The 20,191-nt window shown below is 38.4% G+C and overlaps 1 protein-coding gene across 1 annotated transcript in view; it reads right to left on the minus strand.

Moving 5' to 3' along the window:
- Positions 1–20,191, minus strand: part of CALCR (calcitonin receptor) — a 160,294-nt gene that overhangs the window by 46,848 nt on the left and 93,255 nt on the right. The window contains exons 3-5 of the mRNA XM_066553410.1: positions 13,191–13,344; positions 9,859–9,969; positions 2,083–2,195 (exon numbers count right to left, since the gene is read on the minus strand). Of these exons, the coding sequence (XP_066409507.1) occupies positions 2,083–2,195; positions 9,859–9,969; positions 13,191–13,344 (378 nt within the window). The remainder of the gene's footprint in view (positions 1–2,082; positions 2,196–9,858; positions 9,970–13,190; positions 13,345–20,191) is intronic.

A 20,191-nucleotide genomic window follows, 5' to 3' on the forward strand; every position in this document is an offset into this window, starting at 1 on the left:
GATGAGACAACTTTCTCCAATGCAGAGTAGTGGGGGAAGCTTACCTGTGTACATGTGACATTTGTTCCACTTCATACTACAATGATTGCTGTGTTTTTTAATGACATTAAATGGATATATTTTTAAAGCCTGAACTTAATTTACAGGTGACCTGTTCAAAAATATATTTTTCTACCTATCTTTTATACAACCTATAGCCTGAAATATCTAGAAGTAAGAAAGATCTCCAGATAGTTACATGTAAGTTTATGTACACCCTGGAGGATTCTTGGTTATTCAATCTATTGAAATTTCTGTTCTCAGGTGCTAAAGTAACTGTATATCTGGGACTCAGCAACTGCTTTTTTATTGCATCCTGCAAATTTACTATGCCAAGTACTTAAAAAGCCTTAAAATATAACAATGATGGCAGATCAAAATGGACTGAAATGTCAGCTAACAAAGAATACATATATCATTACATTTTTAAGAGCTGGCTATAATTTTTTTTCCAATGATCTGTCTCAAAAGTATAGCATGTTGATATTTTCAGTTAACTTCAAACAAATAATGAACACTTTTACTAATTTTTCCATTCCTTGACGCATAAGACTTATATAACATGATGATCCATTACAATTTTTGTTTGTTCAGATTTTTTAACCTGGATTTAGAAAACTTAAATGTTCTTCCTTGTTCCTCTAGATTTCTTCACTTGAGAGAAGAGAATTCTCTAAGAGTAATACCTTTGACTCTGTAAAGTGAGTATATTATGTGTAGGTAAGTGGAAATAGTCTACAAATGAAGCACATTTCTGTTTACTGAAGACTTAGTTTAAAGGTCATAATCTAACTTGGCATTTCTGTAAGAATAGATTCTTTCTTCATTTTCCACAACTTTTCATTTCGGAAAAATCATGATTTGCATACAATTTCCCTTTTTATTCTATCTGTTCTCTGCATGAATGATGTTCAAAATTCTTCTTCTGGAAGGCATGGATAATAGGTAACAGAACCACATTTTTTGCCTCCTTACATGTGCCAACATCTGGAAAAATTATATATTTATGGTGCTTCAACGTAATACCTCTGTAAGCTCATATTGTTACTATTATTCTGGCATTGTCACATAGATGAGCCTCATTTTACCATGATGGTTTGTCATGCTGCAAAAACTCTTAGAATTCACCTCCTGCCTAGCCCAACAGACTTTTCCAAGGCCTTTTGGGCTGAGTTACCAGCATACTTCTTTTTGGCTGTATAAGAAGAGGTCCTCCAACACAAACCCCAAATCAAATCACTTCTTGAATATTTTCCTTCCACTGTTCCAAATAGTCACAAATTATTCTGTCACAAATCTGTAATCAGATTTTCCTGGACCTCCACTTGCATTTGAGAAATACATTTATTTTTATGAGCTTCCCTAACTTAATTTTTTTAAAGTTTTTCTCAGATTTCTCTCTCCTTATTTCTTTTAGTGCTTTTATATTTAGTTCTTCTCTTTCAGTTTAGCACCTTGATTTTGGAAATATTGATTCATTAATAATTAAACACTTTATTCTTTATTGTAAATACTCTGAATTACTTCAGTAAAAGTCAAAGTTAAATGTGTTCATGCTTGTAAGATTTTCTGGATTAATGGTACCTTCATAAATATTTTTTTCAAAGAGTGTGAGTACAGGGTAATATTCTTTGCTTAAGAAAAATAATTTTGACTTACATAAATATTACTAGCCCTGCATAGAAGACATCAGCATCTTGGGATATTATTGTTACAGAAAGCAAAATTGAGACTCTAAAAGATTATTTTATAACTGTTGGTCAATCAGGGAAAATCACAGGAATTAAAAATGCATCTGAAAAAATACTGTAGAACTTGTCATATGAATTACCACTAAATTATCCACCCCATAGCAAACCAATATTGAGGTTTGAGCACTCATTAAAGAATTTGGATAAGCTGAAATCACAACAACAATGTTATTTAAGTCTTATGCAATATATAAAGCTAAGATAGGGCGATTCTAGTCTCTCTCACATGTATTATTGCTAGCCCAGCCCAAAATATTGCCAAACAACCACTGCCTCTCTAAGTTCAGCATACCTTCAATTTTTCAGAGGTGAAAGAGTTGCACAGGGTGTAGTTGGACCAAGTTCGGTTGCTCTCAGGATGGCGGAACCAATTTCCAGTTTCATCACAATATTTTGAGGCCCTCTCTGATGATAAATTGCAATAATAGTTATTTTAATATATGTGTAGTATGAATTAAAAAACCATCTAAAATGATTTCTTTGTTTGGGAATAAAATGTCTGCATAATAAAATCCAAATTATTTTCAAAATGTGTAATTAATATCATTAATACATATCATGAATACATCTTGCTGTTTTGTTGGGGTTTTTTTGAGACTCATCTGGTGGTAAACTTGTTTAGCTGTCTCCTTTTTGACTGCACCCACTAGGGTATATATGTCAGCCTTCATTCAGACACAATATTTAGCTGATAATAATCCATTTAAAGAGGCTGTTGACAGCAGTTTATGGAAGAGAAAATAACCACAGGTGCTGATGCCTGAAGGAAGTGCTCAGGGTGTTAAGTATCAGGGTTAAACGAGTTAAAAATATTGCATAGATAAGGGCAGTGGGTAATGTATAAACCTAAGCCCTGGGCTCTCTTTGTGCAGAGGAGTGGAAAAGTCTCTCCCAGACTCCCCACTGGTGGAATTCTGACATGCAGAGCAGGAGCATTGCTTGCTCTCCTCAGAGTCTGCACAGCATGCAGGCACAGAGACAAGCAGCCTCACAAACGTTTTGGCACTGATCCCACATGTCCAGTTTAATTTAAGATGGCTGCAGAGCTCTCTGTTTCAATAATCTGACATGTCTTTGGCCTCTACACAGGTGTGTCTGGTGCTGGCTCCTTCGCCACAGGTGGCTCTGGCGTCCTTCCTGACAGGCGTGCCATAGGACGGTGCTCCAGGCTCGTGCTCTTCTGCACACCCTTTTGCTGTGGTGGGAGACAATGGGGCTTCAGCAGGGCACAGCTCTGTGGGGTGCCTGGAGCTGCAGGCGTGTGCTGTGTCTGTGTCCCCCTGTCAGGCTCACACTCTGGCTGGGGACACCCTGGATGCTGAGGTGCAGACGCGCCCTCCTAATCACCCGTCAAGTTTTGGGCCAGTTCCTTTGACCTTTTTAGAGCATTAGCCACATGGGAGTCACTGGAATGTTTGCCCAAGTAACAAAGACAGGATAAGATCATAAACTTATAAAATAATAAACAATTATTTGATGTTTTCTTAGATAGTGAAACAGAGACTTATGAAAAACATGTTTTAAATTCTGACCTTTAAAATAGTGTGAAAAGTCTATCTTGAATTTCTTTTGCTTTTTCTAGCTCTATAATTTGGTTGGTTTTATTCTTAGATTATCAGCATTTCCAGTCATTACAGTTTTACAGAGCCCATAGGCATTTGAACATACACATTTTCATTTTTTGTGGTTATTGTTCCCACTTACTTTTCTTAGTCTGATGATTAATGGTTCTATTAATTTGTAAGATTCATACTCCTAAAGCCTAAAGAAAGGAACTGATCATATGGGTAAGGTAAAGATAGTATAGACTGAGTTATTTTACTCTGACTACAAATACGTGCTATATAGTGCCCTTGCAGAAAAAAAAAATTAAAAATCCTTCAGAACACAGGATATTTAAAAAATTATTGTGGATTTCAAATAATTGTTTTGGGGGACTTGTTAAATATCAATACGTGCATGAACAATACCAAGAGGAACAGTACATGTTATTTTACATGAAGCTTGGAGATAATTTCAGACTGCCCATGTAGTAATAGCAATGTTCCTTTTACTCATTGCCAGATGCTATCAAAAGCTGGAAAAAGTTTTCAGTCACAGATGAAAGATTAATGGTTACGCTACCACGGTACACGGTGTGCAAGCGTTGCACTGATTATCCTGCAAAGTGCACGGCTTTTGTTCATCTGCTACAGAGAACGTATGGCAATGTCATCCATCATCTCTGTACTTCAGTGCCTGGGCAGGCACTCTGCCAGAATATAATGTGGCCTCTGTAAGCTAGAGACAAACCTTTCACCTCATACTTTTCCTTAAAGCCAGACAAACACTGATCCTACTAAAAACTGATCCTCCTCTGAAAGTGACAATGTCCCATGGATTTCTTTCTGTGATGTGGGAATACACAACTGGGGAATAAGGGCTTTTTACTGTCCATCCTAGTGACTCACACAGGTCAAACATCTCTTCTAAATCTATTCTTTTATACAGAAACAGAGCTGCAATCCAACCACTGTTCTACTGCAAGTTTTTCTAGAGTGACCCAGTAGCAGGTGGGGGATGAACCTGGGCATGTGTTGGTTCTTTGTGCTAAACAGAAGATATGTTAAAATCTGAAAAAATACACACCTGCAAGGATAGGCAAGACAACACTACCAAGGCAAAATGGAAGTTTGGGCTTTGACATTATTGGAATACTGTGTAAACATGAATTTTTTAGGCTCTGTCAGTACCCTATCAGGTTGGATGGGACACTGCTTGGACATTTTATTATTCAAAGTGGAAGAACAGGGAATCACATTGTAATGATCTCACCTGATTGTAGAACCTTGAAGCTACATAATTCATTGGCAGCTGTGCAGAATCCTTGCTGTTAATTGAGAGAGATAGACACTTCAAGAACTGTCTGGACAAAATGGATGTGAGCAATCTCATCCAGAAAGGAAGTTTTGTGGGAGCAGTGAAGTGTCTTGAAAGATTAACCAGTAGCAATTATTTCCATGGTTATTATTTGTGCCACTAATAGTGCTTTTATGAATCATAAACTCATTAAAAAACCCTCGGTCATCTACATATAAAAAATACCTTAATATCTCTGGAACAACATGATAGCTCTATCAATCAGGCTTTTCACAATTAGACCAGAGCTATAGCTAGCACATGTTAAAGGAACTAACATCAGTTTTTTGTTTATTGGTGAGTTGTAAGATGAAAGAAGAAACAAGTTCTCCCCTGTTGCAGTCATGGTCAGCACATACCAGACACTGAATTCTTTGCCATTGTTTGGATAGACCTGTGCAGTGCTTCATTTTGCAGATGAAGGAATAGTTGATGTTGCACATCTGATTTACTCACATCTTCAATAAAATATTCCGGAAAAAACTTTTTCAAAAATGAAAAAAGTCTCATATAATTCAATGGAGACCCTAGAAAACTTCAATTCCAGTGTCCTAGTAAATGAAGGATTATCACTGTCTTCAGAATGTCTTAGTCAGCAGAACTAGAATCTCTATAAGAGTGATATTGGGCAGTATGGGGACAGGAATTGATTTTTAAAATGCAGCTGTCAAACTTGCTAAGGAACAGGACATAAATACACAGAAGGGTGAGAAGAAAAGAAGAAGCTGGACAAAGAGTTCAGGTTTGTCTTTTTTATGATTGTCTGAATCATATCCTTCAAGGCAAGGAAATAGGACCAGCAGAAATCCAGAACTATCTATTTTAGTTAAATACAGCCAAAATTTAGATTTTGTAGTAGCAAGAGAAGTCCTCTCCCAGTGTCACAGCAGGAAGGCAAGGCACGTTCTTCAATTGTAGGAGGCAACAACACATTAATCATCATGTGATTAATAATCATCTAATTGCCTATGGATGCATATGGATTTGCTTCCAAATTGCACTTCTAGAAACTCTTCTCCTGAAGCTACATGAATTATGAGTAATAGCTTTTAAAAGGGAACTAAGGACAGAAACCCAACAAATCAGAGAACTGAGGAGAGTTTTGCTAAATGCGCCTTTGGTTCACAAAGTGGGGTGGATACTGCTCTTAAACACTCCTTTCTGCCAAAACATAGAGAGTGAAGCGGAGATGAAAAGGGGTGTCATCCACAAAACACTTCCACATTTGGCTCCCTTGCTATATGACTGCACCAAAATAATCCTGACTAAATGCACTGTACAGGGACAGTGAAGTGGGCATTGTAAGGCTCTCTGCCACAAACCCAACAGCCCACAGGTAGCACAGGGCAAGGCTCAGCTCCTCCTGCTGCCCCCAGCAAACCTGCCTTGCTAGAAGGCCATTATATCCACAGTGTACTTTCTTTTCTTCCATTAGTAAGAATATTAACAGCTTGAATTACATACTGCATTCCTCAAAAACTAAACTCCTACCAATTTCAATGTGACCTGGAACCATTTCAGAGGGATTATACTAAAGATTAACCTGTCTAAAATATGAATATAAAATACAAATTGAGAGAATTGCATGTTGGCTGAATAGGAGCATATAAAATAGCCCTGCTCAGAGCTTCACAGCCAGAAGTGGATGAGACAATGAATTTCCTGCTGTCACTGGCATTAAAGCAGTAGGTCTTGTTAGGTTTTCCAGACAAATTGATTTGTTTTTATGCATTATCACATTGTGCATGATGTGCACTGCAAGAAAGAGATTGCTTCTTTCAGAACACATTCCTGTCTAGTAAGAACTGATCTAAGTTCAGTGAAATAGGTGGGACTACACTTGGTAGCTAACTGTGAAGTTGTCAGACAGAAAATGTACAGAGCACTCACTATGTTCTCCTTCACTTTGTTTCTGTGTTGTTTTCTTCAGAATACAATTTCACCTTTTTTACTTTCTAATATATTCCATCAATTTCTTCTTGGCATCAGCGCTGAATGTTGTTGAGGATCAGATACATAGGGCTGGTATTTGGCACCCATGGATAGGGATGAGAGGAGGATTCAATACTAGGCTGACAATAATGTTTCACTTTTCCAATTATGAACGATGTAAGTATGAAAGCAAAAAAATACAGAGGAAAGACATTATTTTATTTCAGGTCTCATGGCCTCTTAGTGAAGTGACATAGCCATCAATTGACTGATACACAGTGGTTTTGCAGATCATGGTGCAGCCAAAAATAACACAGCATGAAATACTTGTTTCAGAAATCCATGGGGTTACTTGCATGCCTAAAATATATACTGAGGTATTTGGATGTCAGGGACTCGATGGGGAGGAAATCTGACAGTCACTACATCATGGAAAATTGCTATTTTTTAGGATGAAGTTTCTGTTTCTCAGCAGAAAAGCTGGCTGTATTTTGTTTTACATGAATAAGGTACCAAAGGAAATAATGATTTGTGATACAAAACCTGATAGACTTCTCAAGACATTCAGTCTGTGCTTTTGGCCACCTGTTAGTGGCAGCCACTTTCATTAGCAGCTGACAGACTTGTAGACACCCCCCTTATTTCTTGTCTCCCTCCTACTCTATTAAGTCTCTGTGTGACAACCAACCACCTGTCAAGCAAGGCTCACTACCCACTGGTTTGATGCCACATCTGTAACACATGCTGGGTTACTCAACAGCTGTTCTAGGAAGGCAGCTCTGGCTCAACCAGGAGATGCTGAGCTGCTGCCAACCTGGGAAACAGGGTTCACTGACCAGGATGCAGGCAAAGAGGCTGACAGGAGAAGAGAAATGTGCCAGAGGAAAATACCGGGTCCAGAAGACCACAGGTATTGTCCCTAAAGAGGATAGCAGAGAGAACAGTAGAAAATTAATTACTGGAGGAGGCTTTTCTTCCAATGGCACTGTACACAGAACAGGAATACTAAAAAAATCCCAAAATTTCAACTTTTAAATCTTGCCAGAAAGAGTAGCTGCCGTATGGACACACTGTGGGCCAGACTTCATGGCCAGCATTTGTACATTAAGGAGTGATTTGCAATCAGTGTACAAGCCACAGGCTTTGGTGTTAATGAGCATTAGTAAGTGGAGTGAGATGCTTCTGTATGGATGTCTTCAAGTGTTTCTTTGAAAAGTGCTGTTGTAGCAGAGCAATTAGTTCAGAATAAGTCACTGGAGACCAACAAGAGGAAAAGCTGAGAATAGTTGGTTGGGGAGCAAGTAGGAAAGTGGCTCTGAAATCACTCTCATCTATGAAGGATGAGGATCTTTAGTCATTTCTGTGATCACAAGGCTGCCTAACACCCACCTTTGCAGGTACAAGCTGAGCATTGCATGGAGTATACATAAACTAAGACTGTTAATGCCACATATTTTTTTCCTCCTTGAAAACCATGGAAGCAGGGAAAGGAAAAGACTTGTAGTAAATCTTCCTAGTCATAAAGAGGGCTGTTGCAGTGTGGGAGGGATATCATGAGTAAAATGGAGTCTGAAACAGAAGGTACAGACCACATCTTAGAGGCACTTCTAATACACATGCAGGAAAAATCTTGTGCAACCTCAGGATCCAGAGTCTCAGGCTCTCTCCTGAATGTGGGTGTTTCTGTGTGGGAACTGAACTAAGTTTAGCCAATTCTTCTCAAATGTTCTTTTGGAATCTTTTGTGCAAATAGTCTAATGGTTGAAGTACTGGTCCACAGAGAGGGAGACCTGAATGAAAGGCAGTCCTGCAGTTGAGGGTCTCAGCTTCTCAGTCTGTTGTCCCCAGGTGCTCCAATGCAGAGCCATGAGCATGACCCTGCTCCAAGACTCCTTCTTGAAAATTATGACGCTGTACAGAAAAGAGATCGAGTCTTGTGAAGAAAGGGAACAAAAGACAAGACCTTATGATTTGTTGCCCATTGTCTGTCTCAGGGGTGTAACTTGCTGTAGAGATGTGTTGGATTGGTCTCAGGGGGTTTCCACAGGAAGTGGATAGTGACCTTGCCACAGAAGCTCACTTTCCAAACACAAGATTCCTGAGCAAACAGGAATCAAACAGATTTCCTTCAATCCATCCTGTCCAATGCCTACTTCCACGAGAAAGGGGAACGTTCCTTCACTAAAGATTGAATGGAGGTCAGACGGGGTCGGAAGTTAGAAATTTGCTACTTGCTGTGTGAATTCTGTAATTATGGACAGCTTGATTTATGAAGAACAGAAATAACAATCAGTCTGGCTGCTATTATAAATGGGATTCAGCAAAATGTGTACGGGGTTTGATTCAACCTGGAAACTTCTCAGCTTCTAAATAAGCAATAAGCTCAAGAAAATCAATTTTAGCTATTGGTGCTGGATAATTAACTCACAGGTATAGTTTGTTTCCTTCATTTCCAGTTGGGCACATGCATTTTGGGTTAAGCTGGTTGAAAATTTTCAGATTTATACTCTCTCCCTCCCAAATGTTTAATTTCATGATTTTAACTGCAATTGGTGCATTGTGACTATGTCGAATTTAGCATAGTGTGCCATCGAGCACCACCTAGAAGCAACATGTCCTGAGCAAGGAACACACAATTGTGTCTCTCTTCAAACAGTAGTCTTTGCAGAGTTAAACTTGTATCTAATATTTCCTCATATCTATTTAGAAATACTTGCATTGATTTTTTATTTTTTCTTTCAAATATTCTTCAATTACTTCTCTCAGTGTACTTCTAGTATTTGTATGAATAATTCAGCTAAGAACTGAAACTCAGAGATTGAAAGAACATTATTTCTGCTAATCTTCTTTCATAAAACTATATTTTCCAATAAAAACTGAACAAAGAACATACTGATACATATTTCAAGCACATAAGCATCTTCTCTTCATTATAAAAACTTAGAATGAGGTGCTAAGAATATCTTGATGTTATAATTCAGAAGCTGACATTTTCATAAACTAGGTTCCATAAATCCATGGGTTATATTTACATAAATATAAATACATATAAAATATTTAAAAAATTAAAATATGTTAATTATGGAAGCCAAAAGCTTGATGTGTTTTAATTTCAACCAAACTTTCTGAGATTTCACAGAGCTGCAAAAATTTCACTGGATTGAGCACATCCACTCAATGGCACAAATGTTCTGAAGACATACTTTGGAAGATAAAATGGTAAAAAGAAATACTGTACCAGTTGGATCGAAGTCTGGAAAATAATCTGGACAATTCTGAGCAGTGAGCCTTCCAGCAGGTGTGTCATCCCAGCACAACCAGCCATCCCATGTTCGGTTGCAGAACAGACCTGGACATTTAAGAAGATTGCAAGAGTTAGTTCCACAAAAAGAGTTTACTCCCTCCTGAACCACTCTATTCTAGCCTCTTGAGGATTATTGCTGCCTGCAGACTATCAAGCTTTCTTTTTGTAATATATCCTTTTATTATTGTAACACTCAGAGTGGCATTCAGGTACTAGAAGGTACTTGTTTTGACTGACCTGATGTTAGTGGTGTTCATTTTACCAGAAAGTTACATTTTAAAGCATGTTGGACTGAACTTTGAGTGTAGGGTCCAATCCTACAATTTTCTCTTCTTGAATCTCTTTCTGTCAGCTCTAAGCATGTACACTAGTGGTGCTCAAGGACCTGTGAGACTTCCACTTCTCATTTCACCTTTTGCTGCTCAGTAGGTCTGACAATCAGGCATTTGAAATGTAAAGATAGGAAGCATTTGTGGGGACATCCCAACTAAAAGCAACATTAGCAGAGACAGGTCCCTGCCAGGCTGTTGCCTCGTTCAGCACCAGAGGTCAGTGATGTCACTAGAAACGCAGTGAAGCAGGTGCAAGACAGATCTGTAGCAGGCAGATTCTGCCTGCTGATGTTTGGGTAGGCATGCTGTGATCCTGTCCTCATCATGCCTTTCTGGGAAGGTGGTGCTGTTGAGGCTGTGGGATGTTCCCAGCCCCCAAACAGCAAAATTCGGCTCATTGCTGATCCCTGTTACAGAGATTGTACATGCCATGGTCCTCAGAAATTGTGCTCCAAGGCTGCTTGCTGTAATGTGTAACATGACTCATTGTGGATTTATACAAGAAACACATTAAACTCCCCCTACACTTGCTGGTTATTTTCCATTCAAAACCAGTTTGTGTTGGGGAAAAAGTATTTGTCACCAAGATCATCAGGTTAAAGTGAAATAGAATGAGAAGATGCATTTTACCTTTTTTTTCACTCTGGGCCTGAGAAAGTATTAAAATGAAGGTTGTTTTTGAAAGAATTGTAATAGAAAGCACCTAATAACCACTGCAAGTTATTAACATATAACAGCTAGTTCCTTCTAGAGCTTTTGAAACTATCCACAGATAAACTTTCTAACTGGAGCAAAAAAGCTGTAAAAAGACATCTGAATTGTTCCAACTTGCACCAATAACTGTTTGTAAGTCAAGTAGTTGTTGATTAAAAATAAAAAGCATAAAATTTAAAACCAAATTTTTCCCAGATTAGATCTTGTTCAGGAAAGAAATTTTTATGCACACTTTTTCTTCATTAGCTAAGATTTTATGCACATATATTTTTCAGTTATCAAGTTAAATGTGCAAATGTTACTTGTTCACTTAATTATCCAATCACCATATCAGCAGTTTGTTATCTTTCCTTCAGGCATTGTCATATTCTTCTATATCTTTGAAACGTATCTGAAAAACTTTTAGGAACATTTTTGTTATACCAAAGAAGAAGAAGGAGTAGAAAGCGATTGCAATTTGAGCTTGTTTTTGAAAAGTAGTGCCAAATGGAGTTGGAGGGAAAATCTAGTTTTAAAACTTTAAATCCTTTGCCTGGCCTGATAAAGAAAAATAATCACCACATAGGTCAACCTATGCATCATGGACTTGTCTTCCAAGGTAATTACCAGGATATATATATATATATATATATATATATATATGCTCACATTTATCTTGATCTGTCTATCTATGTATGTATACATATACACCCACATATATATATACGGACACACTGCTGTTCTGGAGGGGTGGTCATGTCCTTCCATGTGCCTGAGCTCCTCATTTTACAATGTCTTCAGTTCAGAACACAACTTCAGTGGTGCTGGCACCATTCTGTAGTCACCCAGTACCCTCATTCTGAGTTAAAAATGAATTGAGTGCATGTTGCCATGAACCACCAGCCCCCAATGGCGTCATTTAAATTTAGCTGCCAGCTGAAGGAATGCAGGCTGTCCTCCTGCAACAGCACTGCCCTTGAGAATACTACTAGGAAATCATGTCTTGATACATATAAATTCCCAACTCATGCTGGAAAATCAACCCTTTTCAACTTATCACACAAGGAAAGTGCAAAAGAAAAGTGAATCCAGTGGTTACTGTCAATGGATACAAAAATCGGGTGTTTATAGAGGTGGAGACTAAAAGAGTAATCTAACAAGAAACAGTAAGTTACTTCCCCTGCAAGTCCAGCAACTAAAAGGCTTATTTTTAACTGAAATATCATTCCCTCTATCCAATAATCCTGTTTAACTGCTTGTGGGTATTATTTGCCTGAATTAAAACCTATGTTAAGCAGCAGAAATCTCTATATTCATTCCCAAACAGTTCTGCATCAAGACCTGATTATCTGTCTTAACATCTAACTCTTTTTTGAGTCTTACAGATCACAGCAAAATTTTTAAGATAAGAACTGTAGAAATATATTTATAAATAAATATATTTATTTATATATGTATTACAAAAAATCCCACATTATCTGTTTTTGTTAATTGTTTAAAGTATATTTTCCCTTTAAACTATGTCCTTAGTATCTGTTTTTTGCTTGCAGAAGTCTCACACTTCCTGTGATATATTTTTCTCTAGCTCCTCATATCTTCATTCAGATCTACCGTGAAAAAAGTGACCAGAACTCTCAGTCCCAAACAGAAATGCTGTTTTAAGTACAATTGCAGCACCACTATTATTTGTCATTTCCCTTTTTATTAATCTTTGTGTATGTCTTCTATTCAATGAAGATGTTTTACAAACCTCTTTTATAAGTCTCAGTGTTTTATAGACCTCTTTTTCCTATTGTTGCTGCTGAATATAGAGTATGTGGAGCTTGTGCTGGTACAGACCACAACACCCAGCAGTCAATACAGAAATTACAAAAAATTGAAACACTGAGTGGAGCAAACAGAACAACATTTATATTTAGGGTTCACAATCAGGTGTGACCTTGATGAGAGCATCAGGGAAATGTTATTCCTGAAGCAAGAACAAGAAAAATTCAAGCAGCAAAGCACTGAGCCAGAAATGTAGGTGACAGAGGGAGGAAGAGCTGTTCATTCCCTGGGCTCCTTCCAGGCTTTTTCCTTTCTTTGCCCTTAGGAGGATGCTAAGTGTGAGTTTGATTACTGCTCGTGGAAAGGAAACTGCACCCTGAGGAAGACTATGTGTTAGTATAGAGAAGAAAATATTTCTTCATAATTCTATAATCACACATGGCAAAATACAGATTCTTAAAAAATCTTTTTTACCTTTTTTCTTGTATGGAGGAGCTCTGTTCATCCTCTCATAACATTTGAACTGCGAATCTATTATCTTCTGCCGTATGACTGAATTTTCAGTTACTACAGGCTCTAATGTAGTATCAGTATAATTTACAGCAGAAGAAAGACTTGGAACAATTCTCTGTATGGAAAGGAAAAGCTGTTAGTACAACTGGATAAACAAAGAGGATTAAATTTATAAAAAGTGAGGGCAAGAAATTTCTATTACTCATTCTTGAAAGGCCTTTTATTTTCACATATGTTTATCATTATGATGGGCCTTGTACTACTTGCAAAGTAAATGCTGAATTTTATTAGTTTACCTCATGAAAACACAATCTTTTAACCAAGCCATTTTTCTTGGTGAAGAGACGGTCATTAAATACTTGATAAAGTCATCAAAATCTTTTCATTTATTTTAGTGTCTGCAAGAGAATTTTCTGTTAAACCCATGTATTTCTGTTCACTTGTGCTGATTTAACTCTATACAGTGCAGACAAAATACCTTTGCTTTGAGCTTCTGCAACAGTTAAGGTCAAAGAACGTAGAGTTTAAACATCAATACCTGACCTTAGCTCTTAGTTAAGTACCTAAGCAGACCTCGTAAATTTGATAGTCTAAATAGCAAGGTCCTCTTTGATATAGTGGCATCTTCTGAATGATCCCATTCTGAACTGCCTGCCTGTTAAAGGAAAGGATCACTGCCTTTGGAAGGCAAAGATCTCAGCTAGAGAGGTCAGTTATGCTCTTTTGCCCTTTTACCTTCCATCCATCCATCCATCCATCCATCCATCCATCCATCCATCCATCCATCCATCCATCCATCCTGCCCTCAATCACTCCACCCCTCCTTCCCTCCCCGCCTTGTACAGCTGAGGTCTGTGAGCAGAAACGAAAGTGTGGAGCTTTAGTTTGTTCTGTTCTGCCTCAATCCTGTACCATGACTCTTCTTTGCTTGAGGGTGATAGTAAAAAATGAGTTCCTCTGCTTCCCCACTCAAAAGCAACATTGCTGTAGCACTTTCCTAGCATGACCTTCTGTTTTCCCCTATATTATGTGGTACTAAAACCATCACAAACACATTTAGATTCATTTGCAGGCTGCTTCAAAATCTAGGACTCTCATAAACACACAAACTTGACCTTTTTTAGCAGCAAATGCTAATACAGAGATCTTTAGGCATGCATTTGTAGTTGTTTGAACTTAAAACATGACAGGTTTGAAAATTCAAATATCTGCTTACATCTTACATTTTGCTGCCCTTCTTTATGTCACATCACAGGCAATTGTATTCCATCAATACATTACTTTTTCCCCCCATTTGCATGCTAAATCACCTTTGTAAATACATGGCAAAACCAGTATGTTTGACTTCGTTGAAAAAAAAGCCATTACTTTTTTATGATACTTCTGTACCAAACCTTGTAAACTTAATCTTTTTATACTCTTAGATCAAATCAATTATGCTTTTCTAATCTCATCCCATCTCATCTCTTTTGACACAGATGTTTTCAACTGTATACACCTGCTAGCTGGAGGACATGGAGGCAGTCAATCTTGTACTTAAGTAGGTGCTTGAAATAAAGTAGGAGGAATAGGAATGAAAATATTTTCTGGCAGAGATAATTTTATATAAATTTTAGATGTATGTATACATCACCGTCTCCCCCTCCCCCCAAGATATATTTGAACAATGAAGCCATTTGGAACATTTCATCTGGCCACCCAAGTGAAAAATTTAGTATCAAGAAAGTCAGAACAGGAAATACAGAAGCAAAGCCAAACATCACAGACCCCTTAGCTTTAACAAGACTAAGGGGAGCAGCTGGAGTCCCCAAGTATAGTTTAAAAACCAGCCAAGCAAAATCCTAAATCCAGCACAGGAAAGTGGAGACGAGGTTCTTCAGACAACCTCATCTTTGTCTTAGCCCTTCATGTCCATGTCCATGACACAGGCTCTGGTGCTTCTCTGAAGTGATTAGTAGATACCGCATGGTAATTTTTTCCATTCTTATTTTGAATAATACCTCAGTTCCAAACTGTTTGTACTCAAGACAGAAATACCAGTTTCATCACAGGATGCTAGGAGGACTTCTGTGGCAATGCCTTTCTTCTTGATAATTTCTCTGCAATTCTTGGCCAGTTTGGGAATACATCCATACATGGGATGATGGTTTTGAGGGATGAAACACAATTTGGACGCTAAAGTCACAGTACTCTTATATTTTCGTTACTTGCAGTGTGCAATTCCTGAAGAAGTTGGCTCTTATTTGGTACAGTTTAATGAGAATATTCTGATCCTTGGAGGTAGAGAGTACCTGTGATGGTGGATAGATTAAATGTCTTGCATTGTGCACAAAATTATGTAGGAGTGTTCAGCCATGTAACCAGGAGGCCCATTCTATTGCCTGTGCACAAGGCAATCGTGGAGCAGCTGAAGTTGCCAGTGAAATTTCTACTGCCCACATTTAGACCAGAAATTCACTCAGACAGATAAAAATATGGATGAGTTGGGTCACTAAAACTCATCAGTGGAAATCACTTAATGGCCTCCAGTAAAATGAAAGCAAGTTTGGATAAAAGTTGGAATAACACTAGATTTATAATTGTCTCTGTCCTAGGGTTACTTATGATGCTTGTATCCCCAATTGTCTGCTCTGTTTATGCTGGATATTATATTCTGTGCCTTCAAGACTGGCTCTGACAGCAAAGGTGGGGAGAAGAAGCACAGTTTCTGTTATCAGCCTCACTCACTCCTCCCCATTGGGCTGGACTGTGTTGTCTGAGCACGGACGGGGCAGAACACCACACTCATTTTGCTTTTTAGCTAGTTAGCTAGTTTAGCTAGCTGAGGGAGCCTGAGCTTTCCCAGGCTGTTTTTCTCTCCCTTTTCTTGGAACCATTTGAACCTGCTCCAGACCAGGACCCACAAAACACCGAGAAGCTTGCTGGGTCCCATTCTACAGCCTTTCCCAGTGCTGGAGGGACTGATAACCATGCGGCCACCCACCAGGGAGACTTTCTGAATTTGCCATCTCTTCAGAGCAGTGAATGAGTTTTATGATCCAGTATTGTTCATTTTTTGTGCTGGGGGTGTTGTGTCTTTTCAATAAACAGGTTCTTTCCACTTCTCTCTGAGGAATCCTTCCCAAACCAGCTGTGGGGAGGGGCGATGTGGGTTTGCTTTCTGGTGGGGCCCCCTTTGGAGGTTTTCTCCCAAATTTGCCCTAAACCAAGACAGTCTCTTAAATTATTTTTATTCTTTTTTTTCCCTTTTTTCTTTTTCTTTGTGCTAAACACAATGACTCAGAGTTCTCCAAAAATCTTTCTGGGCACTTTTTATGTAATTGGATAGTTTGTGTGGGAAATCAAATTAAGGGGTTATACATAGGTATGTCATCTGTGATATGCCCTTTAAATCTACTCTTTCCTTTGATTGCTATTCCTCATTTTTGTTTGCCTAGATCTGAAAAGCTGGCCTTGGAAGCTTGAACACAATTTTCTTCTCCATATGAATCAGATTACCACTTCAGCAGATTAATGAAATATAAATGTTGTGGCTTTCTGGAGGTGGAGAAGTCATATCCCTGTTTCAAATACTGGGTCTTTTACCATCCAAAAGAGAATCCTATGTCCACCACCCAGAATTTAAAGCCTGACCTCCCAAAGTCAGTCCAGTGGGCTGATGATCCAGCCTTTATATACCTGCAGTCAGACAAGAATTTTGATGCAGTTTGTGATGCCAGGTGTTATTACTTGTTTTAGTCTCCCTCACCCCTTACTGTAGTGGTCAGAAAAAGGCAAATGGGGCAGGAAGACATCTCTGGGTCATTATTCTCTTTTCAGAAATAGCAGGAGCTTGGCTATGACTACATGGGAGAGAAAGTTTAGTCTGTATTGTGTTAATGGGAAATGTTGAGAATGTCCCACGAATATCTGTGTATCAGTGTTTGTATAAGCTCTCATGGAATTAATGGTTTTGACTCACCTCTTCTACTATGTTTTCATTGTTATGTCAATGTATTTTAGAAATTAAGACTTAAAAGACACATTTGGACCACAAAAATCCAAGGTTAATTAATCTTTGCCTGGCAACTACCTATAAATATTTAACCTATAAAATATGGAACAAATTTTAAATGTTCATAGTTCATTAATGCACATTAAAAAGCCTTCCCATCCGTTCATCAGACACTTCAGATGGAAATATAGATGATGTTTATACAATAAAGGAATGCCTCATTCATTTATAAACATTCTTTATTAAGGAGAAATAAATAATTCACAATAATCAATGTGCTCATTGCTTAAAAATGCACTGAATTCTTCAGAAGAAAACAGTTTAAGTGATGTCCCATGCAGCAGTTTAGCAGCCGTACATATGATGTCACTCCTAAAAGTCCAAGTAAATGACGTCATACATACGACCACCAAGCCACCACGTGACAAATGACTGACATAAGAGAGTGAATTATCATTACAAAGAGAAATAACAGGCTGCTGGGAATGCTGGAGTTCATTTTATACCTGGAATGAATAAAGGATTCTCATAAAGCAATTTGGCTTCATTATTAAACTATACAGGAATGAACAAACAATGCCCTGGTTTCTGTAAGAGTAACTGCTGTTAACTTGTGCCAGGCTGTGCCTGTTTCTGCAAGGGAGAATCCAGATGAAGTAAGCTTAAAAATATTTCACTTTTTCTTCCCCACAAAATATTGGACATGATGAACAAGCATCCCCAAATATTTTTGTTCTGCCATCAAGGAGCTTGTAGGACACTAACACTAACTGTATATGACATTCAGGAAAAGAAGGCATTTGTAGCTGTCTTTTTTTCCCCCCTCTTCCACTAAATATAGTAATGTAGCAAGAATTATTGGTGAGCTCAGGCTAGTAGAAATTCTGGATACTATAACTGTTTTTTATTGATTTCAACAGCTCAATCATTCATTTGGTATAATTCTTTTAAAACTACTGTGTGCAGTCATCTCTTTGTGGATCACTAAACTCCTGTTCTTCAATACATCACATTTTAGAGGAAGAGCTCAGCATGCTTTAGATGAGTTGCAGAGCCCCTCTCATATTTTGATTATGTTTGAACTACTTTTCACAACTGCTAGTGTTGGGACAGATAAGAAAACAACTGTGGTACCTTAGGAAGGTCATTAGCATATGATATTCAGTAAACATAATCATTTCTATCCATCAGAAGTGTGCTAGGAAGCAGCAGGCAATTTCTTTGGGGAAACACTACAACATGACATGTTTTACTTAATCACTGAATGTTAGAATTTTCCCATACTCTATCGCTGTTGGAGCAGGATGGTAATTATCTCAGTGAGATCCCATATGACTAACATGGTAGAATTTGGCAGCTGTTTAAACAAGAATGAGATTATCAGGTGTTGTAGATGAAGATAAGGCTATTGTAGTGAAAAGCAAGTCACAGATCTTACAGTTCTTTTCCATTTCTACAAGATTTGCTTACAGAAGAAGCTTTACTTTCATTTTAGCCTGATAAAAAACTGTGGGCTAATCCAGAATACTTCATGGATATTTTCTTGCAGCCTTGATTATCCTCTTGTGAGAGGCCTCTTTACTGCAATCAGCTGCATAGCAACAGCCTTGTTTTTAAAAAAAGAAAAGATAGTCAAAATGTCCTGATCATCCCTGAAACTGGGTGAATAGAACAGAATACAGCATTCGTATTTCTTGGGAAATTATGAGCAGCTTGACTCCCAAATTCTCACACTAATTCTTACTGCCTTACAATATCAGCAGTTTGCTTTCCAGAGCTTCCCTTGTGTGAGAACATGTTGCAAAATTCTGAGTGCACATACTTACAGCATGAAGCAACCCATAAATATTTACACAGGGAGGTGTGTATGCAGAACAGCAGCTTCCAAAGGCATGGTCTAAGGTGATGAGACCTAGGGGGATCTCACCATCCAAGGCTGGGGAAGACTCTGGGCTGCCAGAGAAGAGGGCTCAGAAGAAGAGAGACAAAGGAGGCTGTGACAGATCTTCAGCAGCTCTTCCAGCCCATGGGAGATCTGCTCTGGACCAGATGCTGGGAGAGATGCTGTCTAAGCAGAAAAAGGCTTGTTCTCACAGTACCTGCACAGAAATGGGTTTCAGAAATGCACACTGAGAGCCACTGAGCTGAGCAGGAGCAGGAGCCCAGTGGAGTTTGTGGCCACACCACTCCACCAGTGCGTGTTGCACTCTCAGCTGTGAGGATCAAACAGAGGCACCATGGGCAGCTCCCCCATCATGGTGACAACTGCTTGACTAAAGGTTCTGGAGATTTGAAAATACCCTACCACTGTTCCAAAATACACCAGTTTATGCAGTTACCAAAAATTACATTTAGGTTTTCATATAATTAATTTTCAATGTTTTGTGAACAGGAATTATTCACGTATCTTTCAGGTGTTGGAAAGAAGTATCAGACTCTGCATACCTTTGTGACTGAGGCTTGGTAACAATTTAACAGATTTGGACTCAGTGAATGTTCACAGTTCGTTTTTTGATCAAAATGAATTTATTTTAGAATAGAATATTTTCAATTAGGTCTAGTGGTCCTAATTGAAAATAGTGTGGCCTTCAGCTGCAGCATCCATTTAGTCCTTACTATGCATGTTGTGGTTGGCTCAGGACACAAAATTGGAGTATGTGGGAAAAACTACTTCATCAATCCTCATTTCCAGGGCCATTTGTAGGCACAGTTCTTACTTGAGAAAATAAAGCAGAAAATAGAAATCTCTTCCATCAATGTCCTGAAAAATTGATTGGTCACACAGGAAAGAGACCCAAACCTTCTTCTTCTTCCTCATTCTCAGAAGTTTGATGCTGCTGGGCACACTGTGCTGATGCTCCATTTTTCTTGTGAAGAGAAACGTGCACTGAGGACATGAACTAATTGCTCCAGCATTCCAGGGCTTACGTACTTGAAGAAACAAATCTCAGTCACATTCTTTGGCTCT

The sequence above is a fragment of the Molothrus aeneus genome, chromosome 1 (genome assembly GCF_037042795.1).
Source record: "Molothrus aeneus isolate 106 chromosome 1, BPBGC_Maene_1.0, whole genome shotgun sequence".
Lineage (NCBI taxonomy): Eukaryota > Metazoa > Chordata > Aves > Passeriformes > Icteridae > Molothrus > Molothrus aeneus.